The sequence below is a fragment of the Rhinoderma darwinii genome, chromosome 3, assembly GCF_050947455.1.
Source record: "Rhinoderma darwinii isolate aRhiDar2 chromosome 3, aRhiDar2.hap1, whole genome shotgun sequence".
Lineage (NCBI taxonomy): Eukaryota > Metazoa > Chordata > Amphibia > Anura > Rhinodermatidae > Rhinoderma > Rhinoderma darwinii.
Window position 1 is genome coordinate 178951769 of NC_134689.1, and position 24909 is coordinate 178976677.

The following is a 24909-nucleotide window of genomic DNA, read 5'->3' on the forward strand; positions in this document are numbered from 1 at the left end:
GCGGTTTCTGACACAAAACAAACAAATTTTGCTAAACTATATAGGTAATTTATCTTGCATGAAGGAGGATATGCTAATGGAAATAATGTTATAGACATTTATGTGCTTGTTTCCTGGCCAGGAGATTATTTAAAATAAATGTGTACATCCTGTTTGGAAAAAGTAATTCTATCCAAACTTCTCCTTTTTCTATATATTTATACTCTAAAATTTATTTCGAATTCAATAAAATATTTTTACATATTTATTTTTATCCCAAAGAGTGCCTGTCTTGTTTCTGGAATCTTTTTTCTTTTTTGTTTTGTATATTGTTCCTTTCCGAAACGGCACCGTGCAATATATTTACTGCATATTTTGGGAATTTCTATTAGGTATGGTTTAAAACCAAATTCCTTTCTTTAGTCTCTCCTATCAACCCTAGGTGCCAGAGTTTTTCCAGCTTCTGGGGACATTGGCGCACAAAATGACCCTTTCAGCCACAGTGCATACATAAGTTAGAAGAACGTTTGCGCTGCTGCTCCTGGTCAGACAGTCTGACTCTGTCCACCTGCATAGGTTCTTCAGGGACAACAGCAGAAGGGGGTAGCAGGGTTCTCTGAAAATTAGGTGCCAGTCTGTAGGACCTTTTCTCTTGAAGGACTTCCTGCGAGCACTCTCGGAACCCCATATCAATGCATGTAGCCAGAAGAATCAGGGCATCCAGAGTAGAAGGGTGATCACAATCCGCCAGTTCATCTTTGACTCTACTGGCTAATCCCTTCCAGAAGATTGCAACCAAGGCCTCATTGTTCCAAGAGAGCTCTGCTGCCAAAGTATGGACTGTATGGCGTACTCTTCTAATGTCAATACTCTTTGGCGGAGAGTCAGAAGTGAAGCTGTGGCTGAAAACATATGGCCAGGTTCCTCAACACAGTGCGAAATGTGTCTATGCACAGTTGCAGATTAGAAGACTCCGACCCCTCACGTTTCCAGATAGGATTCACCCATGCCAGGGCTTTGCCAAACAGTAGGGAGACAATGAAGGCTACTTTGGTCTGATCAGTAGGGAGCAGATGTGCATGCAGCTTGAAATGGATTTTGCACTGGTTGAAGAAGCCTTGACAGGTTCTTTCATCTCCATCATAACAGGGTGGAAGTGGTAAAGAAATTCCGGCCCAAGAGCTGACAGGAGTTATGACGGGTTGAGGAGTAGATGGAGCAGCAACATGAGAGGTTATCAGGGGAGCAACAGAAGCAAAGTCCAGGCATGTAGCAAGGTAATTGACCACATGCAGAAGCTGATCCTGGCATGATCAGAGATCTCCAATGTCAGCTTGCATGGTTTTAACTCTGTCTTGGGTTAACTAGCAGGATCCATGGCCCTTAGCAAACTGTCATGACCAGTGGGTAGAGTGGACCTTCAAGGCTACTCCGCCACACTGGCGAAGCTGCTGGCCAAACGGAAGCTAAACAGACACGGACAGATGGTACCTTGGAATTAACTGGATGCAAGCCGGAGCAGGTGGTGCTGGATTGCTGGAAGCAGACTCTGCTGGATTACTGTAAGCAGGCTTTGTCAGATAGCTGGAAGCAGGCTGTGTCAGATAGCTGGAAGCAGGCTGTGCCAGATAGCTGGAAGCAGGCTGTGTCAGATAGCTGGAAGCAGGCTGTGTAAGTTAGCTGGAAGCAGGCTGTGCTGAATATGGTACGCTGGGTGTGGTAAACTCGGTGTGGTATGCTGGATACTAGACTCGGGTACTGGAACACTGGACTTTCTATTATAGTCCTGGAAGTGCAGTGATAGGCTGGGGAAACTTTACTGGTGTGCGCTGGCCCCTTAAGAGGTCAGCATGCCCCCTCGCACATTGCGGGCACGACCTGCCTAATCACAAGACTGAGAGTTTGCCAGTGTCCCAGAGGAGGCAGGCGCTGGCGAGCACAGTTGAGCTCATGGCCGTGATCGTCAGCATGGAGGGAACACCAGTCAGCAGCCGCCGGCGCTACACAGTATAACTACCTTGTGCCTTTTTGCTGTGCTGAGTCTTGCCATGGTGGACCTGTGACATGAAAATGTCTTCCACAACCTCCCCTTTGTAGCAGAGTTTGACTGTTCTTTACTCAGTTTTAAGCCTCCTACACAACTACAGTATTTCTGTTACAGTTAATGACTGTGCTTCAACCTACATATGAAAATGATGATCATTATCACCTGTTTAGTATAAATAGTTATAATCCTAAAAAATACAGGACTTAGTGCAAGTGTACCTAGAAGAATTGATGCTGTTTTGAAGGCAAAGGGTGGCCACACTAAATATTGATTTGATTCAGATTTCTCTTATGTTCATTCATATTGTATTTTGTTAACTGATAAAAAAAAAAACGTACTTACTTACTTTGCATTTGTGTGTATATTAAAATACCTATCTAAAAATAAACTCGTTTTAGGCATCAAGCATATGACTGTAGTGGTGTGCACGGCCGCTGAGTGTCACGTAAATCACGGGCCGTGCAAATTGCCGTGTGCATTCATTTCTATAAGCCTGGACCGCAAAATACACCCGTATTAGATATGTCTTATCTTTTTGAGGTAGAGGCTCCAGGGTAATACACGGAACTTGGAAACTACGGTCATGGGCATAGGCCCATTGAAATGAATGAGGCCACAATTCACCCGCAGATTTGCGGGTGAATTGCGGCTACAAAAATACTTTTGCGTGCATGGGGCCATATTGTATTAAATATATATAATTTACTGTCTGCTAGACTACACGGAATCCAAATGTAAAGTATAGGGATCCTTGCCTTTATCTGTACCCGGACGTGTCAATTTATTTAAAATGATACTTCTCCCGAAAGGGTTGTACCTCCTTGAACATGCCTCCGGTCCCATTCCTAAATCCATTTTTTCCAAACTACAATCCTTATTAACTTCATTTATATGGGGGAAATCCAGACATAAATTAAGTGTGAGTATCTTACTAAGGCCAAAAACTCAGGGGGGTATGGCCCTTCCGGACTTTTACTTATACTTTTTAGCTGGCCAGCTCCGCTTTCTCCATGGATGGACATTACCTATCACTCCGGCTAGTATGGAATATTAACTCGCACATTATTTAAAGATGGGCACGTTGTGGCCGGTCTTGGAGAGACCAAGCCTTTTTCCACGCCGTTTGCTGTTGCTTCACAGGTTGGCCATTCAGGTTTGGAAAGCTACTAAAGAACTATCTCATTATCATGACCTTCATTCCACAATACCTCTGTGGGGGAACCCTATGTTCCCGCATCTCTCACTAGTTGGAGGGGATATGTTTTGGGGTTCATATGGTGTTCAGGCTCTCGGGTACCTGTACAGCGATGGGAATCTTAGATCTTTGACACAAATACAAGAGTTATTTCATGTACCATGTACATAATTTTATAGATATTTGCAGCTGAGTCATGCTATAAGCAGTCAGTTCCCAAATGCCTCGTGCCCCATGTCTGATTATCCCTTAATTGGAATTTTCATATCACAAGGGCCCACGGGCATTATATCAGCCTTAGGGCAGATTCACACGAGCGTTGCGTTTTTGCGAGCGCAAAAACCATTTGACAGCTGCGTGTGTCATGCGTGTCTGATGCGCGGCTGCGTGATTTTCGCACAGCCGGCATCATAGAGATGAGGCTTGTCGACGCCCGTCACTGTCCAAGGTGCTGAAAGAGCTAACTCTTTCAGCACCCTCGACAGTGAATGCCGAACACAACAGCGAAAAACCTGTAAAAAAAAAAGATAAAGTTCCTACTTACCGAGAACTTCCCGGCCGTTGCCTTGGTGACGCGTCCTTGGTGACGCGTCCTTGGTGACGCGCCTCTCTTGACATCGGGCCCCACCTCCCTGGATGACGCGGCAGTCCAAGTGACCGCTGCAGCCTGTGATTGGCTGCAGCCTGTGCTTGGCCTGTGATTGGCTGGAGCTGTCACTTGAACTGAAGTGTCATCCCGGGAGGTCGGACTGCAGGAAGGAGACAGGAGTAATCGGTAAGTTAGAACTTCGGTTTTTTTTACAGGTTCATGTATTTTGGGATCGCAAGTCACTGTCCATGGTGCTGAAACAGTTTAACTCTTTCAGCACCATGCACAGTGAATCTCTCCCGACGTCGCGGACCGGAAATTTTTTTGCCGGGTTCGGCCAAAACGAGTTTGGCCGAACCCGGTGAAGTTTGCCTCGGTTGTCGGGGTTCGCTCCTCGCAAAGACACTCCGTTTGGATGCTTGGAAACAGAAAAGCACGTGGTGCTTTTCTGTTTCCATTCATCCTTTTGACAGCTGTTGCGCAAACACGCAGTTCGCACGGAAGTGCTTCCGTGCGACATGCGTGGTTTTCACGCACCCATTGACTTCAATGGGTGCGTGATGCGTGAAATACGCAAAGTTATTGAACCTGTCGCGTATTTTGCGCAGCGAACAAACGCTGCACAAAATACACGGACTGTGTGTACTGCCCCATAGACTTCTATAGGGCATTGCGTGCCGCGCGAAAACCACGCGGTCTACACGCTGCCAAATCACGCTCGTGTGAATCCCCCCTTATATACAAATCTTTTGGGAAATAGATTGAAATACACTCAATTAGCCTCCGAGACCAAGTGGAGAATACTTATACCCGGTATATCCCTAGAGGATTGGGAGGAGGCACTGGCGTCCCCACTCTATGTCTCTCCTGCGTTTAACAATCACATGACACAGTTATACTTTCTACACTTATGTTACTTATCCCCAATTCGTCTTCATAAAATGGGGAGAATCCCACACACTAGATGTCACAGATGCTCTAAAACGCAAGCTGACTTTTGGCATATGCCTTGGGAGTGCTCATGTATTAACTCATTTTGGAAAGAAATAACTACGCAACTGACATCTGTACTGGGGACTCCGGTGCCGTTCACCCCTGAGGTGTGCCTTCTAGGTCTCTTAGATGAATCGTTATTGCCACATCACACTAGAATTTTTCTTAAGGAGTCTTTGTTCTTTGCATTTAGATGAATGGGTGATAAAATCCCAACCTTAGGTCAATGGAAGAGACTGATCAACACGTCAATTTCCTATGAGAGACTGGTATATTCCCATAGAGGCTGCCCCCAAAAATTCCAGAAGATATGGGGAGGGTGGATGGCATCCCCCCTTGCTCTCTCTTCCCCGAGATCGCTGAGAGCAGGTCTCTCTTATGATCTTTGGGGTTCTAGGGGACACAAATAATAGGATGTTTGGAAGGTCCCATCGCTGTGCAAGGTTATAAAGAAGTAATCTGGAGGTCTAACATTTCATGTCCATCACTCTATTAAGCATTCAATTTACGATGACATACTGTTACGTGCAAATATCACATGTGCGTTGTTCAGTTTAACTTTGTTTAACTCTTTTACTCAATGACTGTGTATATCATGCTATTTGCTTTATTCTGATCTCTATTGTACATTTTCTTAATGTTGGACTGTGAGTATTGTTTCTGGTATGACCGGATACACAGTCTATTGTTACTAATATTGATTTCATTATGTATTTGTCCACATGATGTAATATTACTGCTTTTTATTGATGTATAAACTGTATTTCATTGACTGTTTAATAAAATGAGTTTAAAAAGAAATATATATAATTTTAATTTGTAGTGTCATTTTATTTTATCTTTTTTTTCTAGATTAATAATTTTGTCTATTATAAATTAATAGAAATTGTTATGGGGCAAAGTAGCTTTACTGTCAAGTTTTTGTCTGTAACTTTCAATGTGCACTTGGTGAAAGATGATTCAGCAGTTGAGCTCTGTTGATAATTATGGGCTACAAGCATTCTTAAAAATAGCTTGCCTCTTGTGTAGTGCAGGAGGCCAAACTTTGATGAGCAGCTACAGGTGTATGGCTGTCCACATCATCCAAATGTAAAGGTCATAACAACAGTTGCTAGTATCAGATTCCTGGCAGTCTCTGCCATGTGATGTCTGATATTGTTGTGGAGCAATATCCTCCTGATCTCATACTTCATACATGCTTTATAACTCTTTACCTGCTATATATTTCTGAGTATCTATCTATCTATCTATCTATCTATCTATCTAATCTATCTATCTATCTATCTATCTATCTATCTATCTATCTATCTATCTATCTAATCTATCTTATCTATCTTATCTATCTATCTATCTATCTATCTATCTATCTATCTATCTATCTATCTATCTATCTATCTATCTATCTATCTATCTATCTATCTATCTATCTATCTATCTATCTATCTATCTATCTATCTTATCTATCTTATCTATCTATCTATCTATCTATCTATCCTCTTATAAATCGACCTGATAAGAATTTTATTTATTTTTATTTTCTTTTTTCATGAATAAAGTTACAGTAATTTATATTTTTACATGTGCACCAGCATAATGACTGACTAATTAAATTAATGAATTACATAATCTTTACTATATTTATTACATTCCATATCAAATTGTTGTTATTTTGAGCACAATTAACATATTGCAGTAACATAGTGTATGTCATGATTCAACCTTATACAGTGTGTAGCTTATTGCTTTCTACATTTTCAGTAAACATGATGCTCTTTGCTATGTAATAAAGGAATACAATTGTTTTAAGATAGTATAAGGTAATATATATTGATATTAGTGAAATAAGTTTTGTTCAAGGAATAAATTATTCTAATGGAAAGGGAAGGGAGAAGATTTGTCTACAGCACTTCTTGTAACCAACTTTATAGTAAGGGCTGATGTTTGCTGCTGGCGCTTTCTTCTGTTCAAAGTTTTATTCACACCATTGTGTTTAGATTTGTACACACAACTATCATGTCTAAATTCCTTATGTTTATTCCTGAGAAAAGGACAATATGTGAAGCCCAAAGCAATAAGAATTAACAAGTAAGAGTAGGAAGTAAGAGTAGGTCCTGGGTGTCTGCTACTTCTGCACCCCTTAGGCCAGGATCACACTCTGTTTTTATGCAGTTTTTGGCTCTTTTTTAGTACAGGAATGGACACGAAAGAAGATGCATAAGTATTTTATTTAAACCTTTTCTTCCTTTTGGATCCACTTTTGGCTTTGTCTTAACTGGTTGCCGACACAGGTTGAGAATACTCATCCTGAGCAGCGGGTGCGTGGCGCATTAGGATGAGTATTCTCGTCCTGTGTGACAGACAGTGTTCGCACGCCATGACGCGGGGCAACGACTTTAAAGGCTGTAATACAGCCCTGCTCTAACGTCGGAGAGAAACCTCTTCTCTCCGTTGTTAACCCTTTGAATGCCGCGGTCAAAGCTGATCAAAGCAATAGTGAGAAGGGGGCACTCCACTTTGATCGCATCTAATGCGATTGATGACCATACCTGGTATGGGCAGACAGCCCAGGGTCCATTGAAGGACCCCAGGGCTGTCTGACCATATCCCGTGTTGTTAGGGCATTCTTAGGTATGCCCTAACAACAGCCTGTGTACAATCAGTACTCAAACTGATGTACTGGCATATAGATATGTGCCAGTACATTAAAGTTAAAAAATCTAAATCAATGGGATTTAAAAAAAAGTAAAGTTAATAAAAAAAGTAATATAATTTTTTTTTACAATAAATAAACTTTTCAAAATATAAGTCCCAAAACTTGAAATAATGTTCGCATATTTGGTATCACCACGTTCGTAACAACCTGTACAATAAATGTATAACATTATTTATGATGATTGGTGTATGGTGTAAAAAAAATGAAAAAAAGAAAACTGCAGCGAAACTAATTTTTTTTCTCCATTTTTGCCAAAATAAGAATGTATATAAACGATAATGTAAATGTACAACTTCTTCCACAAAGAACAAACTATCATACAGCTGCGTCGGTCAAAAAATAAAAAAGTTATGAGCGCCGGGATGCAAAGAGGGAAATATAAAAAAAAGTTGTTCTGTCCTCAAGGCCAAAATTGTCCGGGTCCTTAAGGGGTTAAAAAAGTGAGCTGGCAAAAACTCTACCAAAAACACCACCATCAAAACTGCGTGGAAGATCCCGCCCTAATACCTGATATTTTATAAAACATTGGGCAATCATGCAGTATGTGGAAAAGTGTTGTTTACATCTAGCTTTGCACTCCACTATATACAGATAATGGAGGTGCACTAACTAGAACATGGAGTGCCAATGGGTCTGTAATATGGACCCGTAGAAACTTCATGGGATTTTGTACAGGTTCCATGCTGTGTGCATGAGTCCTTAGTTAAATCAGATAAGACCACAGCAATATATTATATTAAAATAAAATTTGTAGAATTAACCAAAGCTGGCTCAAAAGTGAATCCACAGTTTACACTTCATACCGAGAGGAAAATAGGACACCTTATATAACTACAACATGCTTGAGAAAGGTCCATGATGGGGGCTGAAACTTCGCATTTATATGGGTGAATAAAAAAAAACCTTTTATGACTTGAAAACGACGTGGAGTGCTGCTTATTTTTTATTTTTTGGATATGCAACATGCTATAGAAATATAACTGTTAAGAATTGTGTGTATATGTGTATATATATATATATATATATATATATATATATATATATATAGTGCATCCGTAAAGTCTTCAGACCCTTTACATTTTTTCACAGTTTGTAATGTTGAGGCCTTGTGCTACAATAAAAAAAAATATTCCCCATCGATACCCCATATTGACAAAGTAAAAACAGAATGTTAGTAATCATTGCTAATTTATTGAAAAGGAAAATCAAAAATCTTGCATTGACATAAGTATTTCGACCCTTTACTCAGTACTTAGTTGAAGCACCTTTGGCAGCGATAACAGCCTCCAGTCTTCTTCGGTATGATGCCACAAGGTTTGCACACCTGAATATGGGGATTTTCTGCCATTGTTCTCTGCAGATCCTCTCAAGCTCTGTCAGGTTGGATGAGGACTGTCGGTGGACAGCCATTTTCAGGGCTCGGCTCGCCACTCAAGGACATTCACAGAGTTGCCCCTAAGCCCCTTCTGTGTTGTCTTGGCTGTGTGCTTAGGGTCATTGTATTGTTGGAAGGTGAACCTTCGGCCCAGTCTGAGGTCCAGAACACTCTGGATCCGTTTTTCATTAAGAAAATCTCTGTACTTTGCTCCATTCATCTGTCCCTAATCCCTAACCAGTCTTCCTTTCCCAGCCGCTGAAAACCATACCCACAGCATGATGCTGCCACCACTATGCTTCAATGTAAGGCCGGATTCACACGAGCGTGTGCGTCTTGCGCATGCAAAAAATGCAGCGTTTTGCGTGCGCAAAAGGCACTTAACAGCTCCGCGTGTCAGCCCCGTATGATGCGCGGCTGCGTGATTTTCACGCAGCCGCCATCATTATGACACTCCGTTTGGGTGTTTGTAAACAGAAACGCATGTGGTGCTTTTCTGTTTACATTCATAGTTTGACAGCTGTTGCGCGAATCACGCTTGTCCCACGGAAGTGCTTCCGTGTGGTGCGCGTGATTTTCACGCACCCATTGACTTCAACGGGTGCGTCATGAGCGAAATACGCCCAAAGAACGGACATGTTATGACTTTTTCGCAGCGGACTCACGCTGCGTAAAAATCACGCAACTGTCTGCACTGCCCCATAGACTAATATAGTCTATGCGACGCGCGTGAAAATCACGTGCGTTGCACGGACTTATATCCCATTCATCTGAATAAGCCCTAAGGATGGTATTGGGCAAGTCATAAGCAGTGTCTGCTTTCCTCCAGACATAATGCTTAGAATTGAGGCCAAAAAGTTCAATCTTGGTTTTATCAGACCACAGAATCTTGTTTCTCACGGTCTGAGAGTCCTTTACGTGCTTTTTTGCAAACTCCAGGTGGGCTTTCATGTGTCTTATACTGAGGAGAGGCTTCTTTCTGGCCACTCTGCCATAAAGCCCAGTTTGGTGAAGTGCTGCAGTAATGATTGAAGTTTCTCCCATCTGCACACAGGATCTTTGGAGCTCAGCCAGAGTGACCATTTGGTTTCTTGGTCACCTCTCTTACCAAGGCCCTTCTACCCCGATTACATAGTTTGGTGGGGTGGCTCAGACCTAAGAAGAGTCCTGGTTGTTCAAAACTTCTTCCATTTAAGAATTATGGAGGTCACTGTGCTCTTGGGAACTTTCAGTGCAGCAGAATTTTTTTTGTACCCTTTTCCAGATCTGTGCCTCCACATAATCCTGTTTTTGAGCTCTATAGGCAGTTATTTCCAACTCATGGCTTGGTTTTTACTCTGATATGCATTGTCAGCTGTGAGACCTTTTAGAGACAGGGGTGTGTCTATCTAAATCGTGTCCAATCAAATAAATTTACCACATGTGAACTTCAATTAACGTGTAGAAACATTTCAAAAATTATTTGGAGAAATGGGAGACCCCCAGAGAAATAAATTTTAGCAAAGGTTCTGAATACATATGTTTATGCGAAATTTGAGTTTTTCATTTTTAATAAATTTGCAAAAATTTCTAAAATTCTGTTTTCACATTGTCATTATGGGGTATTGAGTGCAGAATGACGGAAAAAAAATCTTGAAATGTTTTTTACTTTAGGACAAGGCCTCAACATAATAAAATGTGAAATAAGTTAAAGGGTCTGAATATTTTCTGAATGCACTGTGTATATCTATCTATCTATCTATCTATCTATCTATCTATCTATCTATCTATCTATCTATCTATCTATCTATCTATCTATCTATCTATCTATCTATCTATCTATCTATCTATATCTATATATACATAGATATATACATAGATATATATATATATATATATATATATATATATATATATAGCTATATATGTATATAAACACCTACATCAATTTGACACTTCCCTGCAGTAATGTTTTTTTTTTAGAAATAACATCTTGCTGTTCAGTTTAGTTCTAAGCATGATACTCACACTGTAGAATTTGTACCGGATTTTTTATTGAAATATGGTGTAGACAGAAATATTTTTCCAAACAGCTTTAATAAAAACAAAACTAATTTTTAAATCAATACAAACGTGATATGCAGTACATGAGCATGTTACGTTGACTTATACCACCTAAATAATCATCAAGAAATTAAATATCAGTAAATTGTGTTGCATGTTTCCTTTTGACTTGCCAGATCATGTAGATACATTTCAAGAATGATGAATGTCCTTGTGATAGAAAGCTAAACATAACCTGTTTTTCTTTACAGTGAACATCCTAAGGTACTGCACCTTTATTTAGCGCACAGTTCTCCCATGAAACAATGCTAGTTTGATAATATTTTTAACTTCAGTTGCACTAAAAACTTGATGATGTAAATAATAATACAGATAAAAATAATTCTCTAGTCTGATGGTTAACTTGAGACAAAATATGGAATTTACAATATATAATGATTTCTGGATTATTTTTTTTATTCTTTTGCTGCTTTGGTAATGCCACTAGCTCCCATTCATTGTTTATGTTTTGCTTGTCATATAAATGCCCATAGACACATCTAGGCATACGAATAGACAGACATGGCCACTAAGGTTAAGTAAGTGTATAGCTATATTCATAATAAGGCAACAACAAGTGATCTTGGGAGAGGTAGTTTGGTGAATGGATACTTTTTTAATTTCCCTGTAGAAAGTACCTATTGAATACCTTCTGTAAACATAATGGGTCTGCAGATGGATAAGGTGAGTGTCTAGGTAATGTTATGGCAGTGTTCGCCAACTGTGGCTTGAGAGGCACATGTTGCTCTCAATACTCCTGCATGTGGTTTCCCTGCTGTTGGCAAAAGAAGATACAATAGTGCATTAGTGGCCCCATGGAGGGCATAGCATTACTAGAACTTAAAAACCAGAGTCAAAATAATATCAATATCAGTTAACACTAGGGTAAGAGCCAGATCACTCTGTCAAGTTATTTATAGTTTTTTTCCTCTTTTAATATTGAATGTGACTCAACACCATCTGTTGTATCTGAAAGTGACTCATGACCTACAAAAGTCAGGGTACCTTTGCTTTTTGGTAACTAAACAATGTGGACTTTTAATTTCAGAAGTTGGTAAACCAGAAAACCCCTTTAACCAAAAACAAAACATTTAGGCCCATGGAAATATATTAAAAGTAGAAACAGCAAGTTTGACATATATCATTCTCTCACAGAAGAAAATTTACCAATAATTCCACAAAGCAAAGCAAGGCACTCAGTACAAAAAGTCTCATTCACCAAAAAGTGTTTCTCAACCATGTTCTCCATATATTCTCAACTTATCTGTATGTAAAAGTTTTTCGTTTTATTTTACATAAATACTATAGAATGGAACTCACTTAAAGAAACCTGTTTTAAAAGAAGTGAAGGCTGAGCTCAAAGTCAAATTTGCTGCTATTATCTTGTAACACAAACTGTAAAAAGTTTAGTTGTATTCTGACTGGTCGCGACGACCAACAGCTCTTTTCTTCGTTTGAACTACATTCATAACTAAGAACACTTTGGTATTGTGGCTTGCAGATCACATTAAGATTCACTATACATATAATGAACATTAAAAATATTTAATAATACATTTCCCAGATTTGTATTTGAAGGGAATCTTTCAAAAGGCCCTATCTGATGGCAACAAAAAGTAGTGACAGAAGCCCTGATTCCAATGCTGGGTCACCTACTTTGTGATATTCACTCGTTTTTATAAAATACATGTTTGTCTCCTGCAGCATGAGCTGAGAGCATTCATAAGCTACACCTCCCCCTGCCCTCCTGCCGCTGATTAACAGCTTTCTTTCCATACTGTGCATAGAGAGAAAACGGTCAGCCAGCTGGGGGTGAGTGGTGGGAGCAGCAGCTGATGAATATCAAGGACTCCTAAGCGCGAGCACATCATTGAGAGGACTGCTGCTCGACTTGCGCTGCAGGAGATAAACAGGGCATTTTTGAAAACGACTTAATATTAAAAAGTACATGTTACGTCTATGGCCGGGGGTCGTCATTCAGACTTTCCCCTTGACGATCCCGGCCATGGACATCTCTCTTCTCGATGTCTGCTCCCTCCAGGGAGACGCCGGCACTCTCGTCCAGGTCCTCGGACTGTTTCCCGCAGGGCGCGCGCCCGCGTGTGCACGGCCTTAAAGGGCCAGTACGCGTCCAGCTGTCAAACATCAATTATCAGCCCAAATGGCTGCTGGACTATAATAAGGGGCCCTGCCCACTGGTTCCTTGCCTGAGCGTTGTTGTATACCCTAGTTTGTCTTGCAAATGGTCTCCCAGTGTTTTCCAGTTCCCAGTGTTACCCGTTCCTGCTGCCTGTACCCTGTATCCCGTGCTATCGTATCTACAAGTGAAAGTCAAGTCGTGCCTTCCGCTGCATCCACGTTGTCACCTGCTGTGAAAGTCAAGTCTTGTCTTCCCGCTGCATCCACGGTGTCACCTGCTGTGAAAGTCATGTCCTGCATCCGCTACTGTCTACATTGCCTCAGGTACCCGTTCTGAACTATAGACATTGTTTTGTACCTTGTTGGCCAGCTGCTACTCCGCTACGCGGTACGGCCCAGTGGGTCCACACCCCGCGCAGTGACAGTACGCTCAGGCCATGGACCCCGCTGGCCAAGTCAAGAGCCTGTCATCCTCCCAAGCCATGCAGGCGGACCTGCAGCATCTGCAAGCACGACAGGATTAACTCTTTGTGGCAGTAGACTCCATGTCACAGCATCTAGGTGCGCTAGTTACTTCCATCACCACTCCTATTCAAGCTTCTCCGATCGACCCTCCTGCTACACCTCCTGGCAGCCCCAGTACGGACTCTCGGTTCTCGCTGCCATTGCCAACTCGGTTCTATGGAGACGCAAGTTCGTGCAGGGGGTTTCTGAATCTATGCCAAATCCACTTCACTCTGCACGCCCGAGCATTTCCTTCGGACGGAGCCAGGATCACCTTCATTATATCCCTACTCAAAAGCAAGGCCCTGGCATGGGCGAATCCAATCTGGGAACGTCAGGGACCCGAGACCCGAGACTTCCAGGGGTTTGTGCTTTTGTTCCGTTTTGTATTTGAGGAGCCTGGACGAGCCTCATCTGCAGCCACTGCTATTTTTAACCTGCGTCAGGAGGACGCCTCCGTGGGCGAATACACCATCCAGTTCCGGACTCTGGCAGGAGAATTGTCCTGGAACAATGAGGCCTTGGTAGCATCCTTCTGGCATGGCCTATCGCCTGAGATCAAGGACGAACTGGCTGCTCGAGATCTCCCTGCTGCTCTCGACGACCTGATTCTACTGGCTACCCGTGTGGACATAAGGCTCAGAGAGAGATCCCAAGAGATTCTACAGGAGAAACGGCTTCCTAGACTGGCGCCCAACTTCCAGCAACCCCTCTTGCCTTGTTCTTCTGCTGCGTCCGAGGTTCCGATGCAGGTGCATCGGCTTAAACTGTCCGATCAAGAAAAACAGCGCAGGTGCACCTTTGGACTCTGCCTATATTGCGGCCTCGCTGGCCATGTCGTGTGTTTGTGTTCCCAGAGGCCCAAGAAACCCCAATGCCTGGGATTGGTTGGAGAGACAACCCTGGGCGCTACTGCACTTAATAGAGAACTCTCGTCCAAGCTGTTTATTCCTGCGACCATCATCGCTGACGAGAGACCTCATCCAGTCTCTGCCTACCTGGACTCTGGTTCCGCAGCCAATTTCATCTGTCAAGACCTTGTGGATCTTCTTCAGTTGCCTACTGTTTTGCTGGAGAGACCATTGATCGTTGCCTCGGTAGATGGACTGCTTTTGCCTGACCCAGTATTGTCTGTGACTAAGTCATTGAGACTCCAAGTGGGAGCTCTTCATTCTGAGCTTATCTCCCTGTATGTCCTGTCCATGGCCGTCAACCCTGTGCTGCTGGGTTTGCCTTGGCTCCGTCTTCACGCCCCAGTCATTGATTGGAACTCCGGAGAGGTTCTCCAATGGGGCCCCAAGTGTCTCGATCGCTGTCTGGTGCATTTCCATCCATTCCAGCCTTCTCCGCAACAGCTATTGGAAGGTTGCCTCCTTGTTACACTCAGTTCGCTGACGTCTTCGAAAAAAAGGAGGCAGAGACATTACCACCACATCGAGCATACGATTGTCCTATCGACTTGGTTCCTGACTCGTCTCCTCCTCGCGGTAGAGTATACCCTCTCTCCTTGCCAGAAAACCAGTCTATGTCAGCCTACATTAAAGAGAATCTGGAGAGGGGCTTCATACGAAAGTCTTCATCCCCGGCCGGAGCTGTGTTTTTCTTTGTCAAAAAGAAGGATGGATCCCTTCAACCCTGCATTGACTACCGAGTAATCAATCAGATCAAGGTGAAGAATAGGTACCCTTTGCCGTTGATTTCAGAGCTCTTTGATCGTATACGGGGGGCGAAAAATTTTTCCAAGCTTGAACTGCGGGGGGCTTACAATCTAATCCGGATCCGTCAGGGAGACGAGTGGAAGACTGCATTTAACACACTTGATGGACACTACGAATATTTGGTCATGCTCTTCGGCCTGTGTAACGCTCCCGCAGTATTCCAAGAATTTCTGAATGACATTTTTCATGATCTCCTCTATGTCTGTGTTGTGGTGTACCTCGATGATATCTTGACTTTTTCCCCAGATCTTGTGACTCATCAGGGCCATGTCCGCCAGGTGTTGCTTAGATTAAGGGAGAATCATCTTTACGCCAAGTTGGAGAAGTGCATGTTCCAAGAGAAGTCTCTACCCTTCCTGGGCTATATCATCTCTGATCATGGTCTCAAGATGGATCCTGAAAAGGTCAAGGCTGTCCTGGAGTGGCCACATCCCCAAGGCTTAAGGGCCATACAATGCTTCCTGGGATTCACCAACTTCTACAGACTGTTCATTCCCAACTTCTCTTCTTTGACAGCCCCCATCTCCACCCTCACTAAGAAGGGTATGAATGCCAAGGTATGGACTCCAGAGGCGGAAGTCGCATTTGAAACCTTAAAAAAGGCCTTCACGTCTGCCTCCATTCTGCACCATCCTGATGTATTACTACAGTTTTCATTAGAGGTGGACGCCTCCTCTGTTGGTGCCGGTGCACTATTGTTCCAGAGGGGTTCGAAAGGGAAGACAGTGGTATGTGGTTACTACTCCAAGCTGTTTTCTTCTGCAGAGCGCAACTACTCGATTGGAGATCGGGAGTTACTGGCCATCAAGCTGGCCCTGCAGGAGTGGAGACACCTACTGGAGGGCACAGCTCATCCTATCCTGGTCTTCACGGACCACAAGAACTTGACCTACCTACAGACAGCTCACCTGCTGAACCCTCGTCAAGCTAGATGGTCATTGTTTTTTGCACGGTTCCGGTTCGAACTCCACTACCGACCTGCCGACAAGAATGTGAGGGCCGATGCCTTGTCTAGGTCATTCGAGACAGAGGACACTGTGGAGTCCCCACAGAATATTATCGAACCTTCCTGCATCTACTCTGTTAACCATCTGCAGGTTAGAGACATTCCTCTAGGAAAAACTTTCGTACGGCTGCAGACAGAGGAAGACTCCTTCGCTGGGGTCACAGTTCCAAGCTGGCAGGACACGCGGGTGCCCGTAAGACCCAAGACCTAATTGCCCATTAGTTCTGGTGGCCCACGCTGCCCAACGACGTCATAGACTTTGTCTCCTCCTGTACGGTGTGTGCAGCCAACAAAGTTGCCCACTCCAGACCAGCCGGTCTGCTCCAACAACTGCCTGTGCCCGATGCCCCCTGGCGGCATATTGCTATGGATTTTGTTACAGATCTGCCTCTCTCTGCGGGATGCAGTGTTATCTGGGTGGTGGTGGATCGTTTTTCTAAAATGGCTCATTTTGTTCCTCTGACTGGTCTGCCTTCTGCTGCTCGACTGGCTGATCTCTTCATGCAACACATCTTCCGTCTGCACGGATTGCCCCTGCATATTGTCTCGGATCGAGGGGTCCAGTTCACCTCGAAGTTCTGGAGAGCACTCTGTGGCATACTCGGTGTAAAGTTGGACTTCTCCTCAGCTTACCACCCTCCGTCCAATGGACAAGTTGAGAGGATTAACCAAGTTATGGAGAACTACCTCCAGTACTTTGTCTCCAGAAGACATGATGACTGGGTGCAGCTGCTCCCGTGGGCGGAGTTCTCTTATAATAACCATACCAGTGAGTCCACCACCTCCAGTCCGTTCTTCATAGTCTACGGCCAACATCCCCGAATACCCCTGCCTGGCTCTACTATGTCTCAGGTGCCTGCAGCCGACTCTACCTTCAGGAACTTTCTGCAGATATGGCAGCAGACACGATCTTCTATTCTGCTGGCGGTCGACCACATGAAGAGAAAGGCGGACACTAGAAGACGAGATCCTCCCCAGTTTCTTCCAGGTACAAAGGTCTGTCTGTCTTCCAGGAATATCCAGCTCAAGGTGCCATCTTGCAAATTTGCCCCCAGGTCCCTTGGGCCCTTCGAGATTCTACTACAGATCAATCCTGTGTCGTACAAGCTTCGACTGCCTCCTACCCTCAAGATCCCTAACTCCTTCCTAGTCTCCTTGCTAAAACCCGTGGTTCTGAACCGCTACTCCAGGACTCCTAGTTCCGCAGTGGCTCCTGTCGGTTCATCCGGAACTTTCGAAGTGAGGGAGATCCTGGCCACCAAGAAAGTAGGAGGCAGGACGTTTTACTTGGTGGATTGGAGGGGATTTGGTCCAGAGGAGAGGGCTTGGGAGCCAGAGGAGAACATCCTGTTCTCGTGAAGAAATTTCTTTCCCGCTCCGGTCCCAAGAGCAGGGGGTGTAAGAGGGGGGATACTGTTATGTCTATGGCCGGGGGTCGTCGTTCAGACTTACCCCTTGACGATCCCGGCCATGGACATCTCTCTTCTCGGCGTCCGCTCCCTCCAGGGACTGTTTCCAGTAGGGCGCGCGAGCACGCGTGTGCACGGCCTTAAAGGGCCATTATGCGTCCAGCTGTCAAACATAAATTATCAGCCTAAATGGCTGCTGGAATATAATAAGGGGCCCTGCCCACTGGTTCCTTGTCTGAGCGTTGTTGTACACCCTAGTTTGTCTTGCAAATGGTCTCCCAGTGTTTTCCAGTTCCCAGTGTTACCCGTTCCTGCTGCCTGTACCCTGTATCCCGTGCTATCGTATCTACAAGTGAAAGTCAAGTCGTGCCTTCCGCTGCATCCACGTTGTTACCTGCTGTGAAAGTCATGTCGTGTCTTCCCGCTGCATCCACGGTGTCACCTGCTGTGAAAGTCAAGTCCTGCATCCGCTACTGTCTACATTGCCTCAGGTACCCATTCTGAACTATAGACATTGTTTTGTACCTTGTTGGTCAGCTGCTACTCCGCTACGCGGTATGGCCCAGTGGGTCCACACCCCGCGCCGTGACAGTACATGACAGACAACTGGAATCAGGGTCTTTGTCACTACTTTATGCTGCCATCAGATAGAAATGCATAAGATTGGTGACAGAATCTCTATAACAACTCCAAATATCACTCATGTGGTCCTATCTCAAATAACAATCAATTAAGAAAGCTGATAAGTATGCCCTTCCACTAAAGTCCACTTATCACTTGACTTGGTGTTCTTTTGTTACCTAAATACTTGAGCATTATTGTTACTTCTTTCTAACAAGATTTTTATTTCTGCCGCCCTCCCAATATAGCCAGTATAATGAGAAAAGGTATAGAGCAAAACATACCAGAAAATCAAAATGATACATAAGGCCAGCAAACACAACAAACATTAGAAAACAGAAGACCTTAGAACTTACGTGACCTATATTAATGGGCTCTGTGGCCATTGTGTCTGTCTGCATCTGATGGTCAGGACATGTGTGATCATTGTGATAATCAATTTGTGTATCCTCCAGCTTACTATGTTGTTCTGCTTCCAAGCATTGAGCATCCCCTTCATCATCAGGTCCACTGATGAGAATAGATGGCCCTGCATACCGCTCCTCCATATTAGCCTGTACACTATATTTATCCTCTCTTATAATCAGTTGTGAAAGATCTGTGAAATCTACAGTGTCCTTTTCAACTGCCACACCATCCCCTGATCTTACATCTAGATCCTGCCCCAGTACTGTAAAACCATTACTGGGCTGTGTAACTGGAACATCATGTTCTCCGACACATTCTCTAACTAAACCATTTGACCTGTTATCATAATGTTCTATTTCATATTGTCCTCTGGTAATATATTCAGCACCCCCATGAATTATTTCTTCTGCAGGTAAATGTGACATATTACCAATATTTAACTTACTCTCCTTTCCTAAATTTTCAACCATTGTTTTATCAACAGATACAATGTTTTCACTAGTGAGCTCTATGTTCTTCTCTGACACAAATGTAACATTTTGTTCTGACTTTTCATCCATCACTTGTTGTGCTTGTACATTCCCTATATTACCAATATCCATATAGGAGGCTTTGCTACCCTGTCTATCTTGGGAACATGTTTGACTTTGACCTTTTTCTTCTGTTATTTTGGCAATGATGACCTTGTATCCCTGTGTCTGCTCACTTGGAAGACTTCCTAGCATTGCATTACATTCATGAAATGTGCTCTGGGTCACATTTTCAGCTGCAGCACAAGCTATTGATGGTGAGCAGTCAAGCACTGATGATTCTGTTTCTGAATCATAAATTGCATGTACAGCTCTTTCTGTGTGATCACCTGATCCTGGTACCACATCTTTATCATCAGTAACCTGTATTTTCTCATGTACCTGATTATCTTGTGCTGTCACATAATATTGTTTGGACAATGTAGCAGGTCTATTGTCGGAATCTGATAGTTCTGCTTCCTTTCCAGTAGAATTATATTGTTTGACATCTGACAGCTCGGTGACGTAATCTATATTTTTTGTATCTTTGCACAAGGAAGAAGTAAGATTTGTACTTTTAGTCGCTTCAACTTTTCCTAAGTCCCTCGCTTGGCCCTCTCTAAACAGGTAAGAATCACCTGAAGATATAAAGCTACAAACCTTTTCATTTTGTTCTGTATAATCATTTTCAAGGACACTGCTACAGAAAGATTTATATTTATATGAAAGATTCTGGAAATCTTCCTGCTGTCTAAATAACATAGGATCTTCCCGCTCTGTATGTTCTGTTGTTACTGGCAGGAGTGTGTCATTCTCAATTGTTTTACTTTTAATTTTCTCATTTTGCTCATCTTTCCTTCCCTTTGTGTCTTGTGTTGAAAAGTATGGCAAAGTAACTATGCTGTGGCTATTATTTGGATTGGCATTGGCATCCAATACCTCTACTATCTCTGTGAACTGCATGGTGTCAGCTTGTAAAATACGTGGAGTCTCTGATATTTTGAGACAACTGTCACTTATGGTGTCCTGACTTTGCTCTTCAGTTGATGACCATTGACATGGTTCGCTGCATGGTACCTCATCTATAATCACTGGTGACATTGTTTCCTGTTCATTAAACTCTGAGTCATGTAAATATAAATCTGTTTCTTCACTTTCATCCAAACATTCCTGTGTTCTTGTGTACTCTTTGTAATTTTCAGAATCATGATCATCACAGCTTATAGTGAGGTCCTCTGTTTCGTTAGATGGGGTGACCTCAATGATAGGAAGATATTCCCCAGGGTAATCACATTCTTCCGGCTGCTGTGAATTATAGTCTGATGTGCCAGAATAAGAATTCTTAACATATTTAATTCCTTCATCCAGTTGTTGATCAATAGATTTTTCTGAAAACCCAGTGCTGTTTTTTTCTTCAGAAGAAGTGATTCTGGCATTCATGAGTCGCTGACTTAGCTGGAATGAAGAAAAAATTGTTTAGTACATTTTATTTATGAGTATTTACTTGAAGAAACAAACAACATCATGTTGGAGATTGATGGTAGAATGTGAATTTCCAATTAGATGCAACCATGCTCCTGTACGTTCTAAAATAGGGTAACAAACAAGCAGTTAGACACATTTTATCTCTCAGGATGCAACAGTTATACGAGGGTAGTACATATATGTTCACATTCGCTATTCTTCAGTGACCTATGCATAACAAGCAAGTTAATGTTTATCAGTAAATCCTCATAAGGATTAAATTACCTAGAATCATACCTGTCATTATATCCCAGGCACTCTGAATGTTGCCCATGGTGCGTGTAGGAGAAGTGTTGCAGCTCATAGGAATAAGGGCTGGGCATTTGCCTGGGCTTGATAGCTGAGGGAATTGAATGCACTTGGCTTAATTTAATATAGACTGAAGCAGTATTAAAATATGTGTTAATCTACACCTGCATGCATATAATGATAAAGATAAATATTGTTTCTAAGAAAAAAAAATTCTCATAATTCCTAGTTGTTTATTTTTTCATAAAAAGGATCTCAAATAACTACATAAGATATAAACATATACTAATGTATATGAAGGCATCAAACACAATACTTTAAAATATACTTATAGCTCAAAATGAAAACTTGACAGTGCTCCTGAATCTTTATGTGCAGTCTTTTTTTGTAGTCTGAGCAATTTCTTCTCCAGACTCTTCCTACCTTAATTTTCTGACACAAGAATATGTTACTTCCTGACAGCCACATCAGCTCTCTTATAACTAAAATCTTAGTCTTCCATTCAGAGAAAGCATACAAGTCTATGTTTCAGTGGATGGCTTCTCCCCTTTCCTCCCTCTGTTAGCTGTCACTGGCAACCAATAACTGTATAACAGCATTGCCCTCATTTGCCACTTACTGTGCACACATGTTTATGATCGTATCTATGCCTGTAGCTGCACAGTTCAATGATGTGTATTGTATAAAATTACATCTACAGTTAATAGTAACTGCTGATCACAACAGTGGTTAAGTATTTCATATTTTTATTTTCACAGTGTTGTGAACATGCCCAAAGTGTAGGCAAATGCAAGATAATGTAGAAATGTATGTAAATAACTTAACAATGTGTGGCTCTCCAGCTGTTGTGAAAGTCTCGGCATACCGTGGAGGTTAGATTGTCATGGAATTCTGGAACATGTAGTTTTCACAACTGTTGATGAGCCCCAGGTTGCAGACCACTGATATAACTGTTACATAACCATAAAACACATAGGAAACGTATGTGAGCTTTGAAAGCACTCATCAAGTAATATATAGACGAGCATTGATTATCCCTGTGAACCATCTGACAGCTAGATATGTTGGGTTATGTATTTAAGTGCTGATATCATCGAGGGATGAATTAATTGCTGTCTGGACTTTTAAACCCCTTCTTATACAGATGTCAATAAGATGTGCATCTTACATATAGCTTAGGGCATGCAAACGTAAAGGAAGGTAAAACAGGTTTATATATATCTATATATATATATATATATATATATAGATATATATAATTATGTAGACGGGCTTAAATTATTTTCCTCTTATTGCTATTCTTAGGGCTCATGCATATGGCTCTATACTATATATAGTTCTGAATTGTATGGAGCCATAATATGGAACCAACATAATTGTAGAAGCCCATACTGTACCTCTGTGTGATGCACATATCTTGACAAGATTGCATATGTAAGTTCGTAAACTCTTAAGGCCCTTTAATACAGGCCAATTATTGGGCGAATGAGCATTCACATGTGAACGCTCATTCCCAGTCATTGCCCTGTTATAACAGGTCAACGATCACCCGATAAATGAGCAAACACTCATTCATTGGCTAATCATATAGTTTATCCTTCAATAAATATTATCGTTATTGGCAGCACATCTTCCTGTTTAAATAGGGAGACATGCTGCCGACATGATAGAAATGTATGAGCACGAGCAATTGTAGTAACGAGTGCTCGTCCCCATACTAGCTTCGTGTGAATGGAGCAAACGAGTGCCGATCATTGTGTAAGACCACCCTTACAAACCAAGAGGGTTAATCTGCAATTAGTCTGTTCCGTGGGAAGTTAAAGTTTAAGGGTGTATAGGAAAGTAGAGAAACAATTGTATATTGTGTTAAAGAGGCTCTGTCACCAGATTTTGCAACCCCTATCTGCTATTGCAGCAGATAGGCGCTGCAATGTAGATTACAGTAACGTTTTTATTTTTAAAAAACGAGCATTTTTGGCCAAGTTATGACCATTTTTGTATTTATGCAAATGAGGCTTGCAAAAGTACAACTGGGCGTGTTGAAAAGTAAAAGTACAACTGGGCGTGTATTATGTGCGTACATCGGGGCGTGTTTACTACTTTTACTAGCTGGCCGTTCTGATGAGAAGTATCATCCACTTCTCTTCAGAACGCCCAGCTTCTGGCAGTGCAGATCTGTGACGTCACTCACAGGTCCTGCATCGTGTCGGCACCAGAGGCTACAGATGATTCTGCAGCAGCATCGGCGTTTGCAGGTAAGTCTATGTAGCTACTTACCTGCAAACGCTGATGCTGCTGCAGAATCAACTGTAGCCTCTGGTGCCGACACGATGCAGGACCTGTGAGTGACGTCACAGATCTGCACTGCCAGAAGCTGGGCGTTCTGAAGAGAAGTGGATGATACTTCTCTTCAGAAAGCCCAGCTAGTAAAAGTAGTAAACACGCCCCGATGTACGCACATAATACACGCCCAGTTGGACTTTTACTTTTCAACACGCCCAGTTGTACTTTTGCAAGCCTCATTTGCATAAATACGAAAATGGTCATAACTTGGCCAAAAATGCTAGTTTTTTAAAAATAAAAACGTTACTGTAATCTACATTGCAGCGCCGATCTGCTGCAATAGCAGATAGGGGTTGCACAATCTGGTGACAGAGCCTCTTTAAATGTAGCTCCACCTTGATGCTGTATGTGTTTAGACAACTTATTGTAGCAATTTCCTAATAATACATCATTTCGAAATACTCATCATTTTGTTCATACAGATGTCTGCTCAGTAATGACATATGCATCAAACATGCATCAAAAAGCAAGGTGTGAACTGGGCCTAATATGTTTTGATGATATTAAGTACTGCTCTATCTCCATTTGTTCTACAATGAGGGTAATGTATAAAGACTGGCTTACCAGCTGAGCAGTTTACCAAGTCTGTAGTGTGCACTGCATTTCTGAAAACAATATATGCTTCTTGGGAATACAGCCCACTCTCCTGAAAAATGACTGATCTCACCTGGCTTTGTTCACTGACACTTTTCATCTTTGCACATTTAATATATTAGTCACCTCTGAGGCTACTAGAAGGCCTTAATCCTTTGGCATAATTATATTGTCCCCCCAATATCTCCTTTTTTCGTTTATTTTGTTTTAATAAAAAAAGTGTGTTTACCAATTCTCTTCATTGAACCATTGATCCTGTATATATACACATATATATGTGTATATATATATGTATAAAAATATATATATATCTCAAATATCCTACAAGACTTTTTTTTCTCTATGATGGCCAAGCGATTTATACAGGAGGAATACTGGATGCTTCTTTTTATGTACCTTGAAATTATATTTTCTTTTGTGGCCGTACTTTGGCATAATTAACTATCTGTAACCACTTTAATAAAATAAAGAAATGGCGATCACCCAGAAACGAAGTCAAGTGGTTGATTAACAATTTGCTCACCCTTTGGAATAGACTAAGTTGTATCTTCAAGTAGAGAAATTAACCAAGATTCCGCAATGATATGTTATGCTAATTTAGATACAATAGTCCCTCAATGTGTGATCAGTGGTGGTCCAACCTATGGGACCCCATCAATAAAAATAATGAAAGGCACGAGCACAGTAAATGGCATTAATTGTAGTACCAGGCACAGGCACTAGTATAGATGTGCCACTGTGCCTATTTAAAGAATTAAGGTGAAACGACAATTGCAGGAATTACCATTTCATTATGCAAATCGCCAGGGGTCTCGGTGGGCAGATCCACACCGATCAAACATTGATGACCTATCCTAAGAAAAGACCATCATTCCTAAAGTCTCAGAGAACCCCTGTAATAATTGTATGTTG

The 24909-nt window shown here is 42.2% G+C and overlaps 1 protein-coding gene across 1 annotated transcript in view; it reads right to left on the bottom strand.

Annotated features, from left to right (window-relative positions):
* Positions 1-18570: 18570 nt before the first annotated feature.
* PPP1R3A (protein phosphatase 1 regulatory subunit 3A) overlaps positions 18571-24909 on the bottom strand; it is a 64387-nt gene continuing 58048 nt past the window's right edge. The window contains exon 4 of the mRNA XM_075855037.1: positions 18571-20742. Coding sequence (XP_075711152.1) covers positions 18571-20742 — 2172 coding nt within the window. The remainder of the gene's footprint in view (positions 20743-24909) is intronic.